The 22,835-nt window shown below is 41.5% G+C and overlaps 1 protein-coding gene across 1 annotated transcript in view; it reads left to right on the forward strand.

Moving 5' to 3' along the window:
- DSCAM (DS cell adhesion molecule) overlaps positions 1-22,835 on the forward strand; it is a gene marked incomplete at its 5' end in the record, with an annotated part of 789,264 nt that overhangs the window by 137,820 nt on the left and 628,609 nt on the right. Inside the window, one exon of the mRNA XM_058427845.1 lies at positions 11,782-11,928. Within this exon, the coding sequence (XP_058283828.1) occupies positions 11,782-11,928 (147 nt within the window). The remainder of the gene's footprint in view (positions 1-11,781; positions 11,929-22,835) is intronic.

Here is a 22,835-nt window from a genome sequence, read left to right on the forward strand (position 1 = left end):
TCCCTATGGCAGTCATCATGGATGACTCCCACTAGAACAGACATGAATATAATCTTCCTTATCTTTTTAATAAGTGTTAGAACATTTTTTCTGTTTTTCAATTTTTTTGAGAGGACATCTCCCTCTCTTGTCCAGGTCGGAGGGCAGTGGTGGGATCATGCCTCACTGCAGCCTCAACTTCTGGGCTCAGGTGATTCACCTCAGCCTCCCAAGTAGCTGCAGCTACAGTCATAAGTCACCACACCTGGCTAATTTAAAAAAAAAAAAAATTGTAGAGTATATTCTCACTATGTTGCCCAGGCTGGTCTCAAATTTTTGGGCTCAAGCCATCTGCCTGCCTCGGCCTCCTAAAGTGTTGGGATTACAGGAATGAGCCACAGGGCCCAGCTACAATTTTTCTTTAACATTAGACAAATTATAGTATAAAATGAAGTATTAGCGATAGAAAAAATGTGCTATCAAGCTATGAAAAGATACGGGGGAAATATAAATGCCTGTTACTAAGTGAAAGAAGCCAGTCTGGAAAAGCGATGTAGTATACCCTTCCACCTACTTGACATTCTGGAAGAGATAAACTAGAGAGACAGTAGAAAGATCAGTAGTTTCCAGGGGGTGGTCAGGAGGGAGGGAGGGTTGAACAGACGGAGCACAGCAGATTTTTAGGGCATTGAAACTGTTCTGTATGATACTGTAATGGTGATACCTGCCATTATGCATAGAACTTACAACATAGAGTGAAACTTAACGTGAACTGTGGACTTTAGTTAATAATAATAATGTATAAATATGAGTTTATTGTCACAAATGTATCACATTAATGCAAGATGCTAATAATGAAAGAAAGGAGATGGCGAGAGGGAGAATTTGGGAACCTGCTGTGACTTTTCTGTAAACCTACGACTGCTCTAAAAAAAAAAAAACAAGTTTATTCAAAAAAATTAAAACATACTTCAAGAAGCTTAATGACAAATTAAGCCTCAAGGGAAGGGATGGTGAGATTTAAAAAGAAGTGGAAAAATGCAGACCAAAATTTTCCAAATTTGTTGAAAATTATAAACCCACAGACCCAAGGAGCTCAACAAACCCCAAGCTCAAGACATGTGAAGAAAAAATGCACAAAGGCACATCGTAATATAATAAAATTGCTCAGAGCAATAATAAAATATCAAAAGCCGCTACAGAAGAAAGGCATATTACACACAAAGGAACAAAGATAAGAATGACAGCAGACAGGATTTTTGTTGTTGCTGTTGGGTGTGTGTTTGTGTGTGGATGTGTGTATATGTGTGTTTTATGAGACAGGGCCTTGCTCTGTCAACCAGGCTGGGGTGCAGTAAGGTGATCATTGCTCACTGCAGCCTCAACTTCCCTGGCTCAAGTGATCCTCCCACCTCAGCCTCCCAGGTAGCTGGGACCAGAGGTGCATCTTGCCACATCAGGCTGATTTTTATTTTTATTTTTGTAGAGATGGAATCCTGCTATGTTGCCCAGGCTGATCTCTAACTCCTGGGCTCAAGAAGCTGCCCTGTCTTGGCCTCACAAAGTGCTGGGATTATAGGCAAGAGTGGAAGTAAATTTATAAAATAATGGTGAAATGAAGGCTTTCTCAGACACAAAATAGCAGAAAATTTGTCATCAGCTGAATCCCACTACAAGAAATCTTAAAGGAAGTTCTAGAATCAGAAGAAAAAATGACACCTGATCAAATCTTAGATCTACTCAAAGGAAAGAACTGCAATGAAAATGGTAACTACATGAGTATCTAAATCAGATTTTTTTTTAAAAAAATTGCAATATTTTAAAAAGTAATTGGCTATTTAAACAAAAACAATAACAATGTCTTATGATGTTTGTAACAGAGGTGGAAGTAAAACGTTAACAATAGCATTAAGCCTACAATGAAGACATGGGAGCGTAATATTGGAGGTTCTTTTGCTATATGTGAAGTTGTGTAATGTCACCTGGATGTAGATGGTGATAAGTTACAAATGTGTACTACAAAACCTAAAGCAACCTCTAAAATAACAAAACACAGTTATAGCTAATAAGCCCGCGAAGGAGAAAAAATAGAATCATTAAAAAATCCTCTATCCAAAACAAAGAAGAAAATGATAAGAAAAAGGAAAGATGTATATATCAAATAGCAAAATGATAAACTTAACCGTATCAATATCCACATTAAATTTAAATGTTCCAGTAATCTGAATTACAAGGCAGAGATTGCCAGATTGGATTTAATTCTGCTTAAAAAGAAACATTCTTTAAATACAAAGGCACAAATAGCTTGAAAGTAAAAGGATAAAAATGATATACCATCCTCATCAAATCAAATCAACCTAATTAAAATAAAACATTGAAAGAAAGCTAGAATAGCCACTTTAATATTAAGCAAAGTGTATTTCCAAACAAAGACACTTTGTTTGCTCAGAGCATCTTGCATTAGTGTGATACATTTGTGACAATAAACTCATATTTATACATTATTATTAACTAAAGTCCATAGTTCACATTAAGTTTCACTCTATGCTGTAAGTTGTATGCATAATGGCAGGTATCACCATTACAGTATCATACAGAACAGTTTCACTGCCCTAAAAATCCCATGCTCAGAGCTTAAAGCAGTTCATTTCATAATGTAAAGGGGGGTGGTTAAGAGGATATGACTATTGTAAATGTTTATGTACCCAACAACAAAACTTCAAAATACATAAAGTAAAAACGGATAGAACTGCAATGAGAATCAGACATATTAAAAATTATAGCCGTAGATTTCAATACTCCTAGTTCAATAACTGGTAGAAGTAGACAGAAAATCAGTAAGAATAAAAAAACACGTGAATGACACTATCAATCAATTTGATGTAATTGACCTTTAAATAAAGAACATTCTATCCAACAACAGCACAATATAAATTCTCTTGAGACACACAGACATTTACTAATACAGACCATACTCAGAGCAATAAAATAAATCTCAGATAAATTTGTTTTAAATTCAAGTTGTATAAAATGTTGTTTGATCATAATGAAATTAAATCACTAACAATAACATCTCTGAGAAATAACCAAGTATTTGAATACTAAATAGCACACTTTTAAATGATCTATGTCAAAAAAAAAATTCAGAAAAAAATTTGAAGAAGGAAATTAGATAAAAAATGAACACATAATATATATGAATTTGGGGAGTACCACTAAAAAAATAGGGAGATTTTATTGCTCTGAAAAACTTATATTAGAAATTTTAAAAAATGTCTTAAATAGTGGTTTCAGCATCCATTTTAAACTGAAAAAGAGGATAAAACTAAAAATATAAGCAGCAAGCAAACAATGAAGATCAGAATGGAGATCAATAAATTATAAAACAGAAAGAAACAGTAGAGGAAATCTATGAAACTAAAATTAGTTCTTTAAAAAAAATTGTTAAAATTGGTGTGTTTTTGGCCAGAAAAGTGAGAGAGAGTTGGTAAATGACTAATCCTAACAATGAGGGAGATAACGTCACTTTATCTTCTACAGGTATCAAAATGGTACTACGAGAACATGAAGAAAAGTAGATGAAATATTTTTTGGGAAACACAAACTATCAAGACTCACTCAGGGAAAAACAGATAAACTGAATAGTCCTATATCTATTAAAGAATTTAAATTTATTGGTAAAAATGTTCTACAGTAAAATTCCTGGCTCAAATGGCTTCACTATTGAGTTCTACTGATCCTTTAAGAAAGAAATAATTTTGGTCAGGCACAGTGGCTCATGCCTGTAATCCCAGCACTTTTGGGAGACCAAGGCAGGAGAATCACTTGAAGTCAGGAGTTCAAGACCAGCCTGGCCAACATGGTGAAAATCCATCTCTACTAAAAACACAAAAATCAGTCAAGTGTGGTGACACATGCGTTTAGTCCCAGCTACTTGGGAGACTGAGACAGGAGAAGTGCTTGAACCCAGGAGGTGGAGGTTACAGTAAGCCAAGATTGTGCCACTGCATTCCAGCCTATGTGACAGAGTGAGCGAGACTCCATCTCAAAAAAAAAAAAAAAAAGAATAAAAATTATAAACAAATTCTTCCAGAAAATTGAGGAGAGAGTATTTCCCGAATCATTTTATGAGGTTAGCATTACCCTAATACATAAACAAGACATAAGAAGACTAAAGACAAGTATCTCTTCTGACTATACATGTAAAAATTCTAAAAATTTAACAAATTGAATCCAACAACATATAAAAGGAATAATGCGTTATGACCACAAAGGCTTATATTCATAATGGAAGGTGAGTTTCACATTTGAAAATTAATCAGTGTAAACCATGTGATCATTTCCACAGACACAGAAAAGCATTGATGAAACCCAGCATCCACTGATGATTAAAAAAACTCTCAGAAAACCATCAGTAGAAAGGAACTTCCTCAATGTGATAATAAGCAACTACAAAAATCCTTCCATAGCAAACATCATACTTGTCAAAGATTAAATGTTTTCACCCCCAAATGAAGAACAATATCAAAGTGTATGCTCTTACCACTTCTATACTACATCATACTGGAGGTTCTACCCAGTGCAATATGACATGCTGTAAGCAGATGCGCTGTGACCCAGACCTTCTTGTTTTATTTCTAGAGCGTAGGCAAAGTAGATTTGTCATAATTTTTAAGTAGATTTGTCATAATTCTAAGAAATAATTTTAGAATTATTGAAATGGTAAATGAGCATTGACTTCATCTTAGTCATCAGCTGCATTAGCCCTTAACAAGAATCAGCTTGTTTTTTGAAGCATTGAGGCTAGGTATTGACTTCTCCTCTCTAGCTATGAAAATCCCGGATGGCATTTTCTTTTAATAGAAGGGTATCTTCTGTACATTGAAAATATATTGTTTAGGGCAGCCACCTTCATCAATAACATTAGCTGGAGCTTCTAGATAACCTGCTGCAGTTTCTCCATCAGCACTTGCTGCTTTACCGTGCATTTGTATGGTATAAAGATTGCTTCTTTCCTTAAATCTCAGTAGCCAATCTTTGCTAGCTTCCAGTGTTTCTTCTGCAGCTTTCTCACTCCTCTAAGCCTCCCTGGAATTGAAGAGAGCTAAGGACTTAGTTTGATTTAGGCTTTTGCTTAAGGCAATGTCGTGGCTAGTTTAATCATCTATCCAAATCTTCTATCTACTCAAATTTTCTCCACGCCACCAATAAGGTAGTTTCGCTTTCTTATCATTTGTTCGCTGAAGTAGCACTTTTCATTTCCTTCAAGAACTTTTCCTATGCATGTACAACTTGGCTAAATGCACAAAAGACCTAGCCTTCAGCCTGTCTTAGCTTTTGATATGCCTTCATCACTTAGTTTAATCATTTCTAGATTTTGATTTAAAGTAAGAGATATGAGACCATTTCTTTCACATGAATACTTAAAGGCCACTGTAGGGTTATTTATTGATTTAATTTCAGTAGTATTGTGTCTCAAAAAAAAGGGATGCTTGAGGAGAGGGAGAAAGATGGAAAATGGCATGTCAGTGAGGTGGGCAGAGCGCATATGACCTGTGTTGATTAAGTTTGCTATCTTCTGTAAATGTGGTTTGTGTCTCCGCAGAACAATTACAATAGTAATATCAAAGATCACTGATCAATGATCACCGTAACAGATATAATAATAATTTTAAAAGTTTGAAATATTGTAAGCATTACCACAATGTGACACAGAGACACAAAGTGAGTTCATGCTGTTGGAAAAATGGCGCTGATAGACTTGCATGATGCGGAGTTTCCACAAATCTTCAACTTGTAAAAAACATAATCTCTCTGAAGTACAATAAAATGAGTATTTCATGTGAGAAACGCACATACAGCCATCCAGATGCAAAGAATGGACCCAGAGACACGAAGAACAGCAGAAGTGACTCTTTTTTTTTTTTTTTTTTCCAGAGTCTTGCTCTGTCGCCCAGGCTGGAGTGCAGTGGCTCGATCTCGGCTCACTGCAACCTCTGCCTCCTGGGTTCAAGTGATTCTCCTGCCTCAGCTGCACTAGTAGCTGGGATTACAGGCATGCGCCACCACGCCTGGCTAATTTTTGTATTTTTAGTAGAGATGAGGTTTCACCATGTTGGCCAGGCTGGTCTTGAACTCCTGACCTCAGCTGATCTGCCCACCTCGGCCTCCCAAAGTGCTAGGATTACAGATGTGAGCCGCTGCACCCAGCCTAAGCAAGACTTTTGATGGCGGACTTTTAATGCAAGATCTGGCGCCTGGTAGGCAGGCACACCCAGGGCAGGTAGAGCAGGTAATTTATCGCCTAGCAAGCAAGTCCCTCTCCCAGTTCCTCACTGGTTGAGTACTATGGAGTTACAATCTTCCTGGACATTGCCTAAGTTTCATTATCCCCCTTTTAAAGTTATACCCAATCCCCTTCCCCGCTTAAGTTTTGATTTCCCAGTAACAAAACTTTCTTCCCTTTTATGGGCTGACTCCTCCTCTACATTGTTTGCTTATCGTGACCTTATAGGTGCATGAACCATGCAATTTGTTACATCTGCAGGCTGGCTGCCAGTGCTTAGACTTATTATGCCTTGAAAATGGACCATTTAAAATGTTGTCTCACATTCGGTGCTCTCAGTGTAGACCAACCGTGTGATCTCTTGCTCAATAAATAAGTTGTGTGTGTGTAATCAAAGTAAAGTTGATTTCAGTTTTAAATAACTTCTTATAACTATAAGATGCTTTTTGTAAGCTTCATGGTAACCACAAAGTAAAAACCTATAGTAGATATGCTAAAAATATAAAGAAGTATGAAAGAAATTGAAGAGGACACACACACAAAATGGAAAGATATTTCATGCTCATTGATTGGAAGAATTAATATTGTTAAAATATTTATACTACTCAAAGTGGTCTACAGATTCAAGGCCGTTCCTACCAATGACATTCTTCACAGAAATAGAAAAAAAAAAAAGCTCCTTAACTTTGTATGAAACCACAAGACTCCGAAACGCTAAAGCAATCTTGAGCAAAAAGAACAAAGCTGTAGGTATCACACTGTCTAATTTCAAAGAATACTACACAGGTATAGTACTGGCATACTATAGCATAGTACTGACATAAAACAGACACATAGACCAATGGGATAGAATAGAGAATCCAAATATAAGTCCATGAGCTTATACCCAAATCATTTTTGACAAAGGTACCATGAACACACATTCAGGAAAGGACAAGCTCTTTAAAAATTAGTGCTGGGAAAACTGGGTATCTATATGCAAAAGAATGATACTAGATCCCTATCTTTAACCATGTACGAAAATCAACTCAAAATGGGTTAAATACGTAAATTAAGTCTTGAAACTATGAAACTACTGAAAGAAAACACTAAGGAAACACTATAGGAAATTAGTCTGGGTGAAGATTTTTGGGGTAAAGCCTCAAAAGCACAGGCAACAAAAGCAAAAATAGACAAATAGGATTACATCAAGCAGAAAAACTCTGCACAGCAAAGCAAATAATCAGCAAAGTTGAAGAGACAACATGCAGAATGGGGAGACTATCAATATTTGCAAACTATCCATCCAACAAGAATATAATGATCGATGAAACTGGAGGTTACTATGCTAAGTGAATGAAGCCAGGCTCAGACAGAGACACATTACATGTTTTCACTTATGTATGGGATCTGGAAAAGTGGATCTTATGGAGGTAGAGAGTGGAATGGTGGATACCAGATGCTGGGAAGCAAGGGGATGAGGAGAGAGGATAAAGAGTAGTTGGCTGAGGGGTATAAAAATACAGTCAAATAGAAGGAATATGTTCTAACATTTGCTGGCACAGTAGGGAAATTTATAGTTAATAATTTATTGTATATTTTTAAATTACTAGAAGAAAAAAGATTTACAGTGCTCCCAACACAGGGAAAAGATTGAAGTGACTGATATTCCAATTACCCTGATTTTATGATTATACATTTTATACAGGTATGAAAACATCACCTGTACCCCCAAAATATGTACAACTCTTATATCACAATGAAAATATTTGATTAAAAAAAGGCCTGATTTTGTTTCAAAGTCATATTACCAGAGATTTTTTTTTTGCTTCTTATCTAACAAGATGACAAATTTGACTGAATGAAGGCTAAAATGATTGCAGTGGACCCTACTGGCATCCCTGAATCAGATCCCCCAAGGTCTGTTTGCTGGTTGCTAAGAATATGAACCTGCAGCCTTCAGAGGATTGCTTGGGCACTGGAACCATTCACAGAAACAAGAGTGGGAAATGCCTGGGAGTTCCATCCTCCTGAGGCCAGCCCTAAACCAATGACAGACAGCTACAACAGGGAATCCCAGCCCCTCTGCATGACCGAGCATGTCAAGCGTGGCTGCGACTTCACCTGAAACCACAAGCCTGCTTTGCCGCTTCCGTCCCTGCCCTCCTCACACTTGCCGTGCCTCTGGAGATTGTGTCCTTGGTCAGTCACTTGAACCCAGCTCCTCTTTTTGGGGTCGAATAAGGAGAAGGGACGGGGAGTGTGCAGTTTTCTTCTGATCCCCGTTGTCTCTGAGCGAGCTGGGGTTCAGAGCACCACAGTGCTGTCCCTGCTTTGAGACGATCTGGGCTCTCTGGGGAGAGCCTAACTTACGACACCAAGCACAGTACTTAGATAATACTCTGTCTCATAATGCAAATGTCAATCAAATTTAAAACAAAGTGTTTTTTTTTTTTTTTTTTTGCCTGCATCTCAGGTTTCTAGCCCAGTCTCTGTTACTGCAACAAAGTTAGCAGTAGTTGGATGTAGAATGAAGATCAAGGCTACACCCGTGTCTTCGGGGCTGACTGTGGGCTCAGGAAACTCACATGACCCTCTGAGAGGTGTATCACCATAGACAGCAATGTTGGTGTCTTAAGTTATGGAGGCCTCAGGAACAAACAGTGCTCTGTAACAAAGATTAGGAGCTTTAATAAAACCCTGATTTGCATTTAAAAAAAAAAAAACTATAGATAGTGGCTATAAATTCAAATGTGCATACATGTATATTCTATAAAAGGATTAGAAGTTCTCCCAGAATGGAAGCTGTGTCTTTCTATATATTCAGTCTCAAAATATGTATTGAACACCTCTTGTGTGCCAAGTATTTTCTAAGATAATTTTTTAAAGGCTCGCTGCACGGGCTGTCTTTGTGGAATGAGTAATCAAATAAGGAGAAGGGATGGGGAGTGTGCAGTTTTCTTCTGATCCCCATTCCCTCTGAGCAAGCTGGGGTTCAGAGAACCACAGTGCTGTCCCTGCTTTGAGAAAATCTGGGCTTCTTGGGACTGACCTGGAGGTTGGAGAAGCAAAAGTCACACAGGTTTAAAATTGTGACTACTAAGGTGTCCTGGTACTGGTGAGGGCAGTGGGTAGCTAGAGAGGAGAAAACTCCATGATATGTGGGTAAGTGCTGGGACTGAGGGGTTTCCTAGGACACTGGACATTGGGTGGTAACACTGGGAATGTCGCCGGTCGGTCACCCCATGTTTTTATGGCTCCTGTGATCCCATCTAGTGTGGGGCTGTACACCTGGTGGGAAGGCATTTCTCGTGTCTCCCGGTAAACAGGTGAATATCTTCTCACTTTCCTGTCTGACATGGAACTTGACCCCTTTCCTTGATTTCTATTAAAAAGTATCCTACTTGAGTCATTCGTGTTTGAAGCAGAGTCTGCAGGAGGTTTGGGGAGACAGAGTGATTTTATTGCAGAGAAACAAGCATCACACAGACAAAGGAGCTTAAATCATAACCCTGCTTAGGGGCACCATTCCTGTGACAGTAGACTCTCTCTGTTGGCCAGTCCCTCTTTCTCCTCTGTCCTCCATCCTCCTCTTCTCCTCTCTGTCTTCTGCTTCTCACCATGCCCAGATTCTCACTTACCGATGAGTTTGATTAGTTTGCTTATATCTTTGTAGTCTCTTTCTAATCAGCTCCCAGCAAAGGTTTACTTATGCAGGAGCCTTCCTGTACAAACTCTGTTCCCTCCCCTGGGTGTAAGGATGTTGTTGCTGAGGTCAGCCTATTGGGCGCCCTGAATTTTTGCCTAGCGGACCTCCTGCAGGAGGTGTGGAGTTGCTGCCTGGACCTTCACCTCATGCTGCTTGGGGATTACAGTGATGGGGGTCGCAGAAGATTTCAATACTTGGAAAAATCTCCCTGGTTAGAGACAAGAATGAAGAAATTCTCCAAGTTGGGGAAAAAAGGCTAATGTTAAAAATGGAAACTGGAGAGGAAGGCTTTCATGAAAGACATGCTTTACTACGAAAATGCTCAGCATATCACAAGGTTAGCCCAACCTTAACAGTCCTCTTCTGAAGAGCTCACCTCTGCCTACTGGGAGACTTCCCTTGAGAAATTCACCTTTAGCTTTGTTGGTGTGTCAGTACCTTTGGAAACCATTTTCATGGCCAGTTTTCATGACACATATTTGTCCAGTAAGTAATTAATTCTTTAAGTGAGCTGGTTAGATGGTTAGACAATAAGTTATCTCTGTGGGTATCTTAGAAAATCGTATACTTATAGGATTTAGACCTTGAAGAGGTTCCCACCACAATGCCTTCATTTTAAATGTGAGGAAAACAAAGCTCTAAAGAAGTAAGGCTGGCACATCCAATTGAGACTAGATTCATCAGTGTCTTCTTTCCCTGGAGACAGATTTTCCCCAACCCTGGGGACCCATCTCTGGCTATTGGTAGGTGTGGCCTTACCCAACCTGCTTCTAGCAGACACTGTTGAATTTTCAGCTACATTAACTGATTCACGACAGTCATCCTAGGGGGCAGATGCTACCAACGTCATCCCCATGGTCTAGATGGTGAGAGGATTTGCTCACTGCCCCACAATCGGGGAGTGGCTGAGCTTGGATTTGAACCCAGGCAGTTGGGCCTGCTCGGAAGGCTCTGAACACCAGTACCACCCTGCCTCTGAGTCCAGACATCAAGGATGTGGATGTGCACTCCGCGGTCTTTCTGGGATGCTCCTATCATCGGAAGTGTGCAGGATCAGTGTTTCCCAAACTGCTTTGCAACTGTCATTTAAAAATTTACTAATGAAAAATTATTTTAATTGTCTCAGAGTTCTCAAGGCTTCCCCAAAAATTGCCTTGCTTGAATTTTTTATTAATTTTTTGCAGTCAGGAAAAAAATCTTCCTTGGCCCTTAGAGGACTAATAGCAGTTTGCCATCATCATAACTTGGCAGAGCCAGCAACTTTTCTTTCATGAAGCTATTTCCTATCTCCTGATACCTTCAGGGGGTCTATTAACTGTTTTAGGTTATACTCTGGCCCCTTGGTATAGAGTGTGGTGTATTTTTTTTTCTTCACCCAGGCTGGAGTGCAGTGGTATGATTATAGCTCACTGCAGCCTCAACCTCCCAGGCTCAGGTAATCTCATCTCGGCCTCCCAGGTAGCTGGGACTACAATCACACACCATCATGCCCAGCTAATTTTTTGTATTTTTAGTAGAGACAGGATGTTGCCATGTTGCCCAGTCTGGTCTTGAACTCCTGGGCACAAGGGATCCACCCATCTTGGCCTCCCAAAGTGGTGGGATTACAGGCACGAGCCACCTTACCCGGCCATGTATTGTTAAGAGAATGAATGTTTTCTTAAGTCAGGCAGTGAAAGACATGAAATGTAGGCATCTTAACTGTTTTCCAGAAAGATATGTTATGCAACTGATGTGTGTGTTCTGCAATGTATATATTACAATGAGATACTCTCAGAATGAGCCTGTTGACTGTGTGCCTTACTGAGGTCCTCTTTCTGCCTTCCAGTTTTACGGGAGCCCTATACAGTCCGTGTGGAGGACCAGAAAACCATGAGAGGCAATGTTGCGGTCTTCAAGTGCATTATCCCCTCCTCGGTGGACGCGTACATCACTGTCGTCTCATGGGAGAAAGACACTGTTTCACTTGTCTCAGGTAGGCTTTGCGTCTCCAGGGTGCAGGACGCCATGCTCACCTTCTGAAAAGGTTATTTCAGAGATGGAATCGGGTCTCCATTTATGTGTTCATTATAATTCAGAATTAGTATTCTTAAGGTTGATGCTATTTTGTAAGTAAACCTGAAAGAAGTGTTTTGTATTGGCTTATAATGGCTTGATTCAGACATCCTTTGGTGAGTTGACTGATGAAGAGAAATTAGTTACTGGTGCTGTAACTGTAGCCATCGTGTTAACTTTCTTGAGAAAACTGTGGTTTTATGTCTGCTTCTAAAAACAAGGTAGTAGTATTTTGCATTCTGTGAGAGACCTCAGCATTGCACATATAGCTGACATTCTGAAACTAAAATCTGGAAAATGGAAGCCCTGTTTTCATGCCCTTTTGGTGCTTTCCAGTGTCTTGAGAGTTATGTTGTATCTCTGACCTATTTCTTGAAGATTCTACTAAGAATATATATGTAGCAATGAAATGTATATTTGCATATGAATAATTTCTTGGCTTATATTTGGTGTGCAGAAAAGACAAAATTTACATTTAGCCTCCAAGAAAGTGCAGTTCTTCATTTCTAGCAGTGTTGATTTCTTGCGCTGTGCTATTTACCTGGAAAGGCTACCGTTGGAGTAATGCATGGTGCTCCTGTTCTTCCATCCTCGGGTAACGACTGTTGGCGTATCTCAAAATGTGTTGGCTGCTTTCGGAAAAGAATTGTGAGGAGCATAGTGTGTGTTCCATGTGGATTATAAATAGTTGCCTTTTTTAGACATGTCTGTCTGCCCTCACATGCAGATGCACACACAACACACATGTTAACAGACTTCTTGACTGGGCAATATTTTATCAATTTATAGAGAGGAGAATTTGGAACTAAACCCTTACAGTAATACACCATTTTTGTTTTTCAGCTTATTGATTAGCTAGAGAGGTTGGTTACTGTACATCATGACCAGTAGGCATTTAAAAGAACCAAATCAAAATTGAAATACATTGTCATCATAGCATATTACAGGAATCTAGGATATAATGGAATTCTTAGTTTTTATAAAAACATTGTCTTTACAGTGAATTCAAAACTCCTCACACTTCAATGAACAATCCATTCCTTGCTGTTATGTTGATTAATCATCATAATCTAACTTAGGGCATTGAAAAACACTAAGCTTAGTAACTGAAATGCGATTGTAATCATCAGAATAGAGACTCACTTACACATTTTTATTTGCTAATTTTCAGTGTTGAAACATCATCATCTTCTTTCCTTAGGGGTCATGTTAGTTTTCTTAATGGCAAATGGAAGGATATGATGACAGTCATCTGGCTAAGCTCGGAGTCAAAGGGGAGAGGCCCTCGAATTTATATGGCAAGGGAGTATAGATTCAGGGAGGGGAAGAATTGGGGGCTACCTTTTCAATCTTCCAGACTCGGTGACCTAGGATAGAGACTTCACCATATTTTACCCCTGTCATCCAAATTTGCAGCCTCATGGTCTGCTCTGGCAGAGGAAGAGAGCATGGGAGAGTTACAAATGCCTTCTTAGTGCCTCCACTTGGAGGTGACACATGTTATCTCTGTTCATATTTAATTGGCCAAAGCAAGTCTCATGGCCATGCCTGACCTCAATAGGGCATGTGCCTGAAGGAAGAGGAGAACTGGAAATCTGGGTGAGAGATTGAAATATCTACCAGGAGGATTTTTTTTAACTTTTTTAAGTTCAGGGGTACATGTGCAGGTTTTTTACACAGGTAAACTTGTGTCATGGGGGTTTGTTGTACAGATTATTTTGTCACCCAGGTATTAAGCCTAGTACCCATTAGTTATTTTTCCTGATCCTCTTCCTCCTCCCCCTCTCCACCCCGAAATAGGCCCCAGCGTGTGTTGTTCTTCTCTATGTGTCCATGTGTTCTCATCATTCAGCTCCCACTTACAAGTGAGAACATGTTCTACCAGGAGGATTTTTGAATCGCTTTGGTTCTGCATAATATGTTTGTTCTTTTGTTTCGTAGACATCTTTCATTAGCAGCATACTCATGTTCGTGTTTCACCTTTTTGCAATCTCTGTGAACAGACTTTATTTTCCTACAAATGTGAACCTAATTAAAAAAAAGGAAATGTATATCTAGTGAGGGGATGATGCTGGCATGCAGAATATAGAGTTTATGCCCCTCTGATAGGAACTGTTAAAGCCCATGTCCCCTCCTCAGTCAGATACTGGAGCTTCATCCTTTCATACAATTTTAAACGCAAAAGTTTTGGAGAAGCACTTGGCTTTTACTTCACAACAGCGTTGAGAAAGTAAATACAACACAGGTGTTTATCTTATTGAGGAATACATCAGTAAGAAGCTTTGGTTTGTAAGTAAGTCATTGAAAGAAAGAGAGAGAGAGACTTCATAGTAGGTCGTTCAACCTGAGTCTCATAGACTTGTCACTAAAAATGACCTTGTAAATGACAACAAGGCCCCAATGCAGTGGCATGATCTGCTTGTAGGAAGTCTGGAAATTGAGCATTTTACCTGACTTCTGTTGCTCACTGCTACAGTCAGACCCTGTTCCCAGTGTCTGAGCTCCACCCATCAACAGTGCCCGGAAAAGGAGGTCATGAAGTCACTGGAGGTGACACACGGTTTAAAACATTGGAGATCTTAATAAATAAACCATGCTCAGGAGGTTTAGGTGGAGAAGGGTTATATTTCTCTCTGGCTACTAGGACAAGGCACAGATAAGGACAGAGGACAGGCTTCCTCCCCCATCACCCAGGCTGTGCCGGGGTGGAGGGCGCCAAAAGGAGGACCCTCCCTCCCTCCATGCTGGCTGGGGCTGAGCCACTGCGGGGAAGCACTGGGATTCTTGGCTTCAGGGAACGACCTTGCACAGCACAGAAGTCCCAGGAACAGAGGGACTTTTTCTAAATTAGCCCTGACCTTCAGGGAAGCAGTCCTGATTGCCATATGCACAGCAGATGATCTGTAAAAGGTTAATTTGTCTCTGCTTTGTATATAAACTGTAACTCCTGTGAACTAGTTTGGATTTATTCCTTGGCATGGCCATCTCCCAGGTCCTTCTTCCTGGATTATCAAATCATCCCAGCCTGCTGGGATCTGGCTGGGAAGTTTGTCCCAGGAAGCATTCGTGCTCTGCACAGATCACTTCCTTTAGTGGTTGATTCTTTCCATGGAGAAAAGCAGTTAACTAAATCAGCCATGGAAATAAGCCTGTGTAAGTATCTTACTGAGTGAGTGAGTTAGGAGTAGGTATGGGAGTGCCAGAGAGTTGACCTAGGAAAGCTGAGAGCTGATGGCAGTCAAGAGAGGGCCCAAAAGCATGATTCACAGGCCATGGCCCAACGTGCCCCACTGGGCTCAGGGCGGAGTGTGCCCTGTCAGCCTGGGAGATGCTTAGCTGCTCAGCCTTGACTGTTGGGAGATTCCTAGGAAGGTTGGAGCAGCAAAGGCCTGCTTCTAACAGATGAGCTTTGGGTTTATGTGAATCTCTAGGCCAGGGGATCTTTGGAAATCCTGGTGAAGGTAAATGGGTATTTGTCTTCTACAAATTCTTTTTTAATGAAAAGCAAAATTAAAGATGTTGGTGTATTTCCCTAAAAAGAAGCAAAATGGTTTCTATTAGTATGTCTCACTAGGTTTTGCCCTTTATTTTGGTTAAGAAAACAAATGAGTAGGTTATTTTCTTGAGAAGCACAAATGTAGCGTTTTTCAGGGTTTAATGAGTGTTGTGCATTGTCATGGTGCCTTTCGGGAGCTTACTGCACATCAGGGCCTGCATTGATTTCTTTCCAGGACAGGCTTCGGTTGGCCTGAAGGTAGACGCGGGAATCAAGTTATGCCTCTTCATCATGTGAGGCCATGAGGCTACCATTATCAAGGACATTAATAAGTGCATTGATTTTGAGTGACCTTTGGGAAGAATACCCCAACAGCTGAAAAGTAGCAATCCCATAATTCCACCAAATGGAGGAAAGATTCATAATATCTCATGTTGCTTTTCTGCCTGCTTGGGCTCTTCCCCGGGCCCTGGGGCCTCACAGGGTGACCCTCCCCTCTGGTATGATGGATGGGGGTGGGGTTGTAAATGTGCAGAGGAAAAACATTTCAGAGACAGGCACACAAGGTGCCATCAGATGACCTCAGTTAATATGACAGATCTGACCTATTGCGTTCTTACCTCCCTAAAATGAGCCAGGAAAAACAAGAGTCATGATGTCTACGTGGATTTTTTTAGATATCCTCATCACTTATCCTAGGCTGCAATGAAATCCTTTTAAATGCCCTAATATTAATGTAGCCCAGTAAAAATATAGTAGCTTGAATAATGATGTGCTTTTGGAGGTACTGCTGATGTGAAGATACATAAGACACCATCCTGGAACAAAACAATAACACCGGCTTTATATTTGGGTTTCCCTTGACAAGCCTGTTGTGAATTTCCTCCCGATTAGGGAGGCCAGCAATGAGAGAGCCCAGCCTTCCGTTTCTGTTTCTTCTGATAAAATTGTGAGAATCTCACCAGGGGTTTAGCTACATTAACATCAAAGACACAGCCCAGGGGTAACCGGATTTGGAAAATGGAAAAAGCAAACATTTTACTATTCCCAGAGAAACTGCCTCCCTCTTTAGCAGTGGCCCAATTTTCTGCTGTAATATTTCCTATCTGAATATCTCTATTAGTGATGATTCAAGGAGAATTTTACCTCTTAGGATCAGGTCCGAGGATGATTATCTTCTTTCTGTATTTTGGCTAAACGTGAACAATTTTCTGCCTACATGAAATATCAAAGGACATAAACCAACCACTTTACAAGAAACATTTGCTGTAATTCTTCACTGACACAATTGGGTCTGGGCATCATAGATAACGCAAGACTTGGGCTTTAAGAAGCACTCCTTCCCCAGGCCTCTGCAGAGATGGTTTCTGCTGTTGAGATGCTGGGGGAGGTTCCTGCACTGTCCCTCTTGGGGTGTTAGTGCTGCAGTAGGCACTTAGGGCCTGAGGCTGCAGCTACACACGTGGTTTTGCCTGGGGAAGTAGAGAAGGTTTCAGAAAGGAGGTTGTGATTTAAGAAAACCTTTGCATTTTAGAGAGGGGAAAACAGATTATAGGTACAGCCAACCAAATTAGACAAGGCTGCCCTTAAGCACGTTTCAGCAAACCAGAACTAAGAGCAGATTGGATGCCATATTCTCATGTGGGGAGGGAGGGAGAGCTAGCACAGCTGTCGGGGGGACCTGAGGGTCATGCTGTGGGGGGGCCTCTGCTTTGTGCACTCTTGACTATAGAAGTTAACCTTCCTTTCTGTGGCACTTCTATTGTGGTTTTATTGCTCCTCACTGAGCATTTTCCAGACATCTGCTATGCTGTGGCTGCTGTCTTGCGGAGACCTCAGTCTGCCCTCAAAGAGCTTATGAGTAAAAGGAATGAGATAAACATTAAAATAATGTAAAATTCAAAAAAAAAAACCGAGAGTCACCTGAAAGCCTCATCTTTGATTTTAAAAGTGCCGGAGAGTTGCAGAATTAAAGAAGCATTTCTTTCACATTCACTGAAAAGAAATTCGTGGGACCAGATGAAAAGTATAAAAGGAACATTTTTCTATCTGTTGTCATCTACCTAGCTGTCTGTCTTTGTATGTGTCATCTAATCTTTTATTTATATTGCTTTTAGTAAATAAGAACCTCATTTTAAACACTGGAAAGTATTCTTAGCTTGGAACGTGCACACCAGACTGGAATTAGAAAGGCACAGAGATGTCATGTTTTCACCGTGCTATATTTTTGGGAGTGAATTAACTGAGAAATAGGAAGAGAGGGCCCTGGTCTTTTTCTTTTTAAAAACCATTAATTATGTTATACTTTTGCCATTTAAGTCTATCGCTCGCTGAATTAGTTTTTGCATGTTACCCCGCTGCCACCTGAAGGTAATTAAAAGCTGGTTGTTTACAGCTCTGGAGAGCCCCTGTGTGACACCAAGAATGGGGGTCGTGTAAGGCGAGGGGCACAGCCTGAGTCTCCAAACAGCTGCTAGCGAGGCTCCAGAGCAGCCACAATAGCAGCTAGTCTGCAGGGCCTCAGCCTGCCAGGAGGAGACCTGCGCCCATTCTGAAAGCTGCAAACTGTGTATTGTGGAGTACAACCCAACACAGAGAAGTACGCTTTTGACTTTTGAACTACCAAAACAAGTAGATAGACACACAGAGATAGGTATGTTAATATTTTTTCTTAAAAAAAAAAAACAAGAAAAGAAAGCATTGGGGCAAATTTAGCCCAGACGATCTCGGGAGGGATGTGTGTACATGTGTGTGATGTGAGTGTCCACATATGTGTGTGGTGTTTGGTGTGGTGTGTGCATATGTGTGTGGTGCATGATGTGTGTATGTGTGTGTGTGTAGCATGCATGGTATGTGTGTGTGGCATGTAGGGTGTATACTCTGTGTGTATGTGGTGTGTGTGTGTGCCGTGTATGGTGTGTGAGCTCTGTATGTGTGTGGAGGGGGGGTGTGTGTGTTTGTGGAGTGTGTGCTAAAAAATATGTGGTGTGCGTGCTCTGTGTGTGTGATATACGCATGGGGTGTGTGTGATGTGTGTGCTCTGTATCTGTGTGTTGTGTATGTGTGTGTAAAACCTCATTTGTTGGGCCACTAAGTCACACTAAAATGCCCCTGGATTTCCTATTTTAAGTTTCTGGAATGTGCCTTGATTGCAGCGCTGACTCAGGTTAGCTGCGTGGCCTAGGGAAAGGCGTTTCTATCTCTCTCTGTTGTTTTTTTTTTTTTTTTTTTTGCCTCAGTTTCCTCCCATGGATATACAGTGATTTCTCTAGACCTCTCTCACAATACAATGTCAGGATATTAAAATTCCACATTGAATATTCCACTTCTTAAGCCAACTGCTAAGTTGTTTTTTTCACTTTCTTAGATTTAATCTTGCAGGATGTTATATGCACGTGTCAAAGGTCCCCAAGCCCACCCTTAGGTTTGGCGATTTGCTAGGAAGACTCAGCATGTAGCTGCACCCATGGCTGTCACTTAATACAGGAGAAGGCTATGGAGCAAAAGCAGCAAAGGCGAAAGGCACATGAAGTGACATTCAGAGGAAAGCAGGCCCCAGCTCTCAAGAGTCTTCTCCCTGTGGAATCACTAGGATGCGCTTAATTTCCCCAGCAATGACTCCTGATAACAGGTGCAATGTTGTCTACCAGGGGAGCAGGGGAGCTCCTGGAGACTCAGTGGCCAAGGTTTCCTTTGGGGGCAGGTCACGTAGGCACCCTGGTATGTTTGGTATGTACCAATGTTCCAGACTCCAGAAGGAAGGCAGGTGTTCATCGTGAACTGTATTGTTGATGCAGTTTAGGCAGTGAGCCACCCTAAGGGTGGAGGGAACCCTGCCAGTATCCTAGTTCCCGGATACCAGCCAAGGGACAGTCTTGCAAGCAACCCTTCATAAGAGTGACAGTCTCAGACCTACGGTGTTAACTCTTCTGTGTGCCATGCAACTTTTTAAGTGATGTTGGCTCATCTTCATTTTCATACATTCAACAATCACTTTGCATATGCTCATCATGAAATGCTGGAGAAAGCAAATGAAGAAAATCTATACTTTATGTACTTCATTGCCTTGTACCCAAGTATTTCAAGCCTTAAGAAAGGTCTCAACCCAAATTATTTTAAGATCTGAAAACACATTGACTCATGCTCTTCCCTTGCTCCACCTAAGTGTAAATGGAGTTCATTTTGTATTCTGCCATTAAGGATCTTCTGCCTTTTCTCTCTCTCCCTGTGATGTTTGGTTCTTTCTAGACGTAGGAAACAGATGGCTAGCTAAGTCAATCAGATGTAATTTGGACACAAGCATATTCTCTGGTCTGTTGTTCATCTAAGAGTTTGCATTTCAGGAAAGTTCAAGAGAATAACAGGATCATTTAGGAAACAGTATCGTGTAGTGATAACCATAATGCTGTTAGATTATTATTATTATCAACAAGCTAAAATAGATGTCACAAACCAAGATTTGCTTAGACAATGTGCCACAGTATAAGAAAACAGGATTTGAGATTGAGAAATATAATTTTTGACTCAGAATAACTTACTAGCTACTCAAGTCACTATGAACTCAAGGTATTGTCGAGCAGAGATCAAGGTGGGTTGGACGAGGCTTATGGTGCTGTGTCCTTTGCGCTGGGCTGGAGCAGGTGGAGGAAGGTCTCCTCCGCAGGGGGGTTGCTTGGCCTCCAGAAATCCATCAGGCGGAGTCACCATGGCTGTCAGCCCTCTGTGGCTCTCCTTCTGAGCAGATGGGACAGGACAGTAAACCGTCCAGCAGCCCAGACTTCCTCTCTCCTCAGCAAACACGTCACCTGTGGAATCCTCAGTCTAGGAGCCACCCCGCTTCCCTTCTCCACCGTCAGCCTGTGGAGCGTTCCTGCAGACTGGGCACATTGAGCATTTATGCCAGTCCGGTTTTTTTTTTTGGATGGAGTCTCACTCTGTGACCCAGGCTAGAGTGCAGTGACACGATCTCGGCTCACTGCACCCTCTTCCCCCGCCCCGGGTTCAAGTGATTCTCCTGCCTTAGCCTCCTGAGTAGCTGGGACTACAGGCACCTGCCACCACACCTGGCTTTTTTTTTTTTTTTTTTTTTTTTTTTTAGTAGAGACGGGTTTACACCATGTTAGCCAGGATGGTCTTGATCTCCTGACGTCGTGATCTGCGCGCCTCAGCCTCCCAGAGTGTTGGGATTATAGGCGTGAGCCACCGCACCCGGCCCGGTTTTAACCAGCTCTTCACTGCTTGTCCAGATGCTCAGGTGTTTTTTGCTGCCCACATCTGTATAGCTGAAGAGATCTTTCCCAAGCTTTTTCTCGGTGTCCTGGAGCACCCCATTCTCAACTCTGCTGCACCTACTCTCCAGTGTTCAAAGGGTCGTAACTTTTCACTCTGCAGGGGCTGAGAGCAGCTCTCTTCAGACGACCCTTTCACCTCCAGCGTGGCTCAGCCCCACGTTCTTTTGCACAGGAAGAGCTGTCCTCTTTCTTCCAGCTTAGCCTCCCACCGTGCTGCCCTCCTGGTCCCCTTCCCCGCTCCAGCGTTCTAGGACCTCTTTTCATCAGCTGTGCCCTCTGTTGCTTCGGACAGCTTCTCTTTAGTAATTACCATATTTCTTGTGACGCAGGTGCTCAGGTCCCCCAGTTTTAAAGAAACTTTCCCTTTGCTGACTTTCATACTTCTTTCTTTCTCTATCTTTACTTCCTTCTTTCTTTTTTCTTTCTCTCCCTCTCTCTCTCACACTCCTTTCATTCTTTGTCTTTCTTCTGGCAAACTGTTTGAGAGAATGGTTTATAGTAGTGAGTATTTTGGGCTTTGCCTGTTACAATCTACTGAAATTCACTACTTCAAGATCACCCATGACTTCCGAATGTTAAATCCCAAGGCTGTCTCCTGGTCCAGTTTCTCTCTGACCTCCCTGTTAGATGTACACAGTTGACCTACTTCCTCTGTTTGTTCCTGTATTTGGCAGCTCTGGCTGCCAAAACAAAATATCACACACTGGGTGGCTTAAACAATAGCAATTTATTTCCTTATAGTCCTGGAGGCTAGAAGTTTGAGATCAGGCTGCTAGCATGGTCAGGTTCTGATGGGGGCCTCATCCTAGCGTGCAGATGGACACCTTCCTGCTGTCCTTACATGACTGACTTTCTCAAGTTTCTTCTTGCAAGGACACTAATTCTATCCGATTAGGGGCCCACACTTATGACCCAATTTAACCTTAATTATTTTCATACTCCAAATTACTTCTCTTAGTAATTACTGTATTTCTTGTGACACAGGTGCTCAGGTCTGTCTTCCCTCCCCTCCCCTCCCCTCCCCCCCCCCTCCCCCCTCCCTCCCTTCCCCTCCCCTCCCCTCCCCCTCCCCCCTCCCTTCCCTTCCTCTTTCTTTCTCTTTCTCTCTTCTACCTTTACTTCCTTCTTTTTCTTACTTTTTTCTTTTTCTCTCTCTCTCTCTTTCTCTCTCTCTCTCTCTCTTTCTCTCTTTCTCTTTCTTTGCGGTTAGGGCTTCATCAACTACAACTTTAGGGGACACGAGGCAGTTCATCGCAGTTGCTCTCCTTGGGTTTGTATCAAACTACACTGCCTTGTTGATCTTCTTTCTGATTATTTCTGTGCTATCTCTTTCCTTCAGTTTGCATCTTCCCCACTCAGAAATGTATGTCAATCTAAAAGTCCAGTCCCAGCCACTTTCTGTATTGGTCATTTCATCATCTTCCAGGGCTTCATCCATGACCTGTACCTGTGTGACCCTAACTTTGGACCTGCCTTCTCTCTTGGTCCTGCTTATTCACTCCCCCTGCATCCCTCCAGCCACCTCCAACAAAGGAAACCTTCCCCATGACCACAAAGGAATTTCCCTTTGACTTATTCATTTATTTTTTAATATCATGACTGTATTAGTTTCCTAGGACTACAAAAAAAAAAAAATACCATGACCTGAGTGGTTTCAAACAATAGAAATTTATTTCCTCACAGTTCTGAAGTTCGGAAGTCCAAAGTCACAGCGTCAGCAGGGCTGTGCTGACTCAGAGGGCTGTGGGGAGGGTCTCTGTCAGTACTCTGGGGAGGGTCCCCGTCACGGCTCCCAGCGCCTGGTGTTGCCTGCGGTCCTTGGCTCCTTGGCATCCTTGACTTGCAGAAGCCTCACTCCATCCAGTCCCTCCCTCTACCGACACGTGACTTTTGCCCGGCGTGTGTCTTTGCATTTCATCTCCTCTTCTAAGAAAGACAACAATCATATTGGATGAAGGGCCCACCTTATTTCAGTATGGCCTCATGGTAACTTAAATGATTACATCTACCACAATCCTGTTTCCAAATAAGGTCACATTC

Source organism: Hylobates moloch, unplaced genomic scaffold (assembly GCF_009828535.3).
Source record: "Hylobates moloch isolate HMO894 unplaced genomic scaffold, HMol_V3 SCAFFOLD_14, whole genome shotgun sequence".
Taxonomy (NCBI): domain Eukaryota; kingdom Metazoa; phylum Chordata; class Mammalia; order Primates; family Hylobatidae; genus Hylobates; species Hylobates moloch.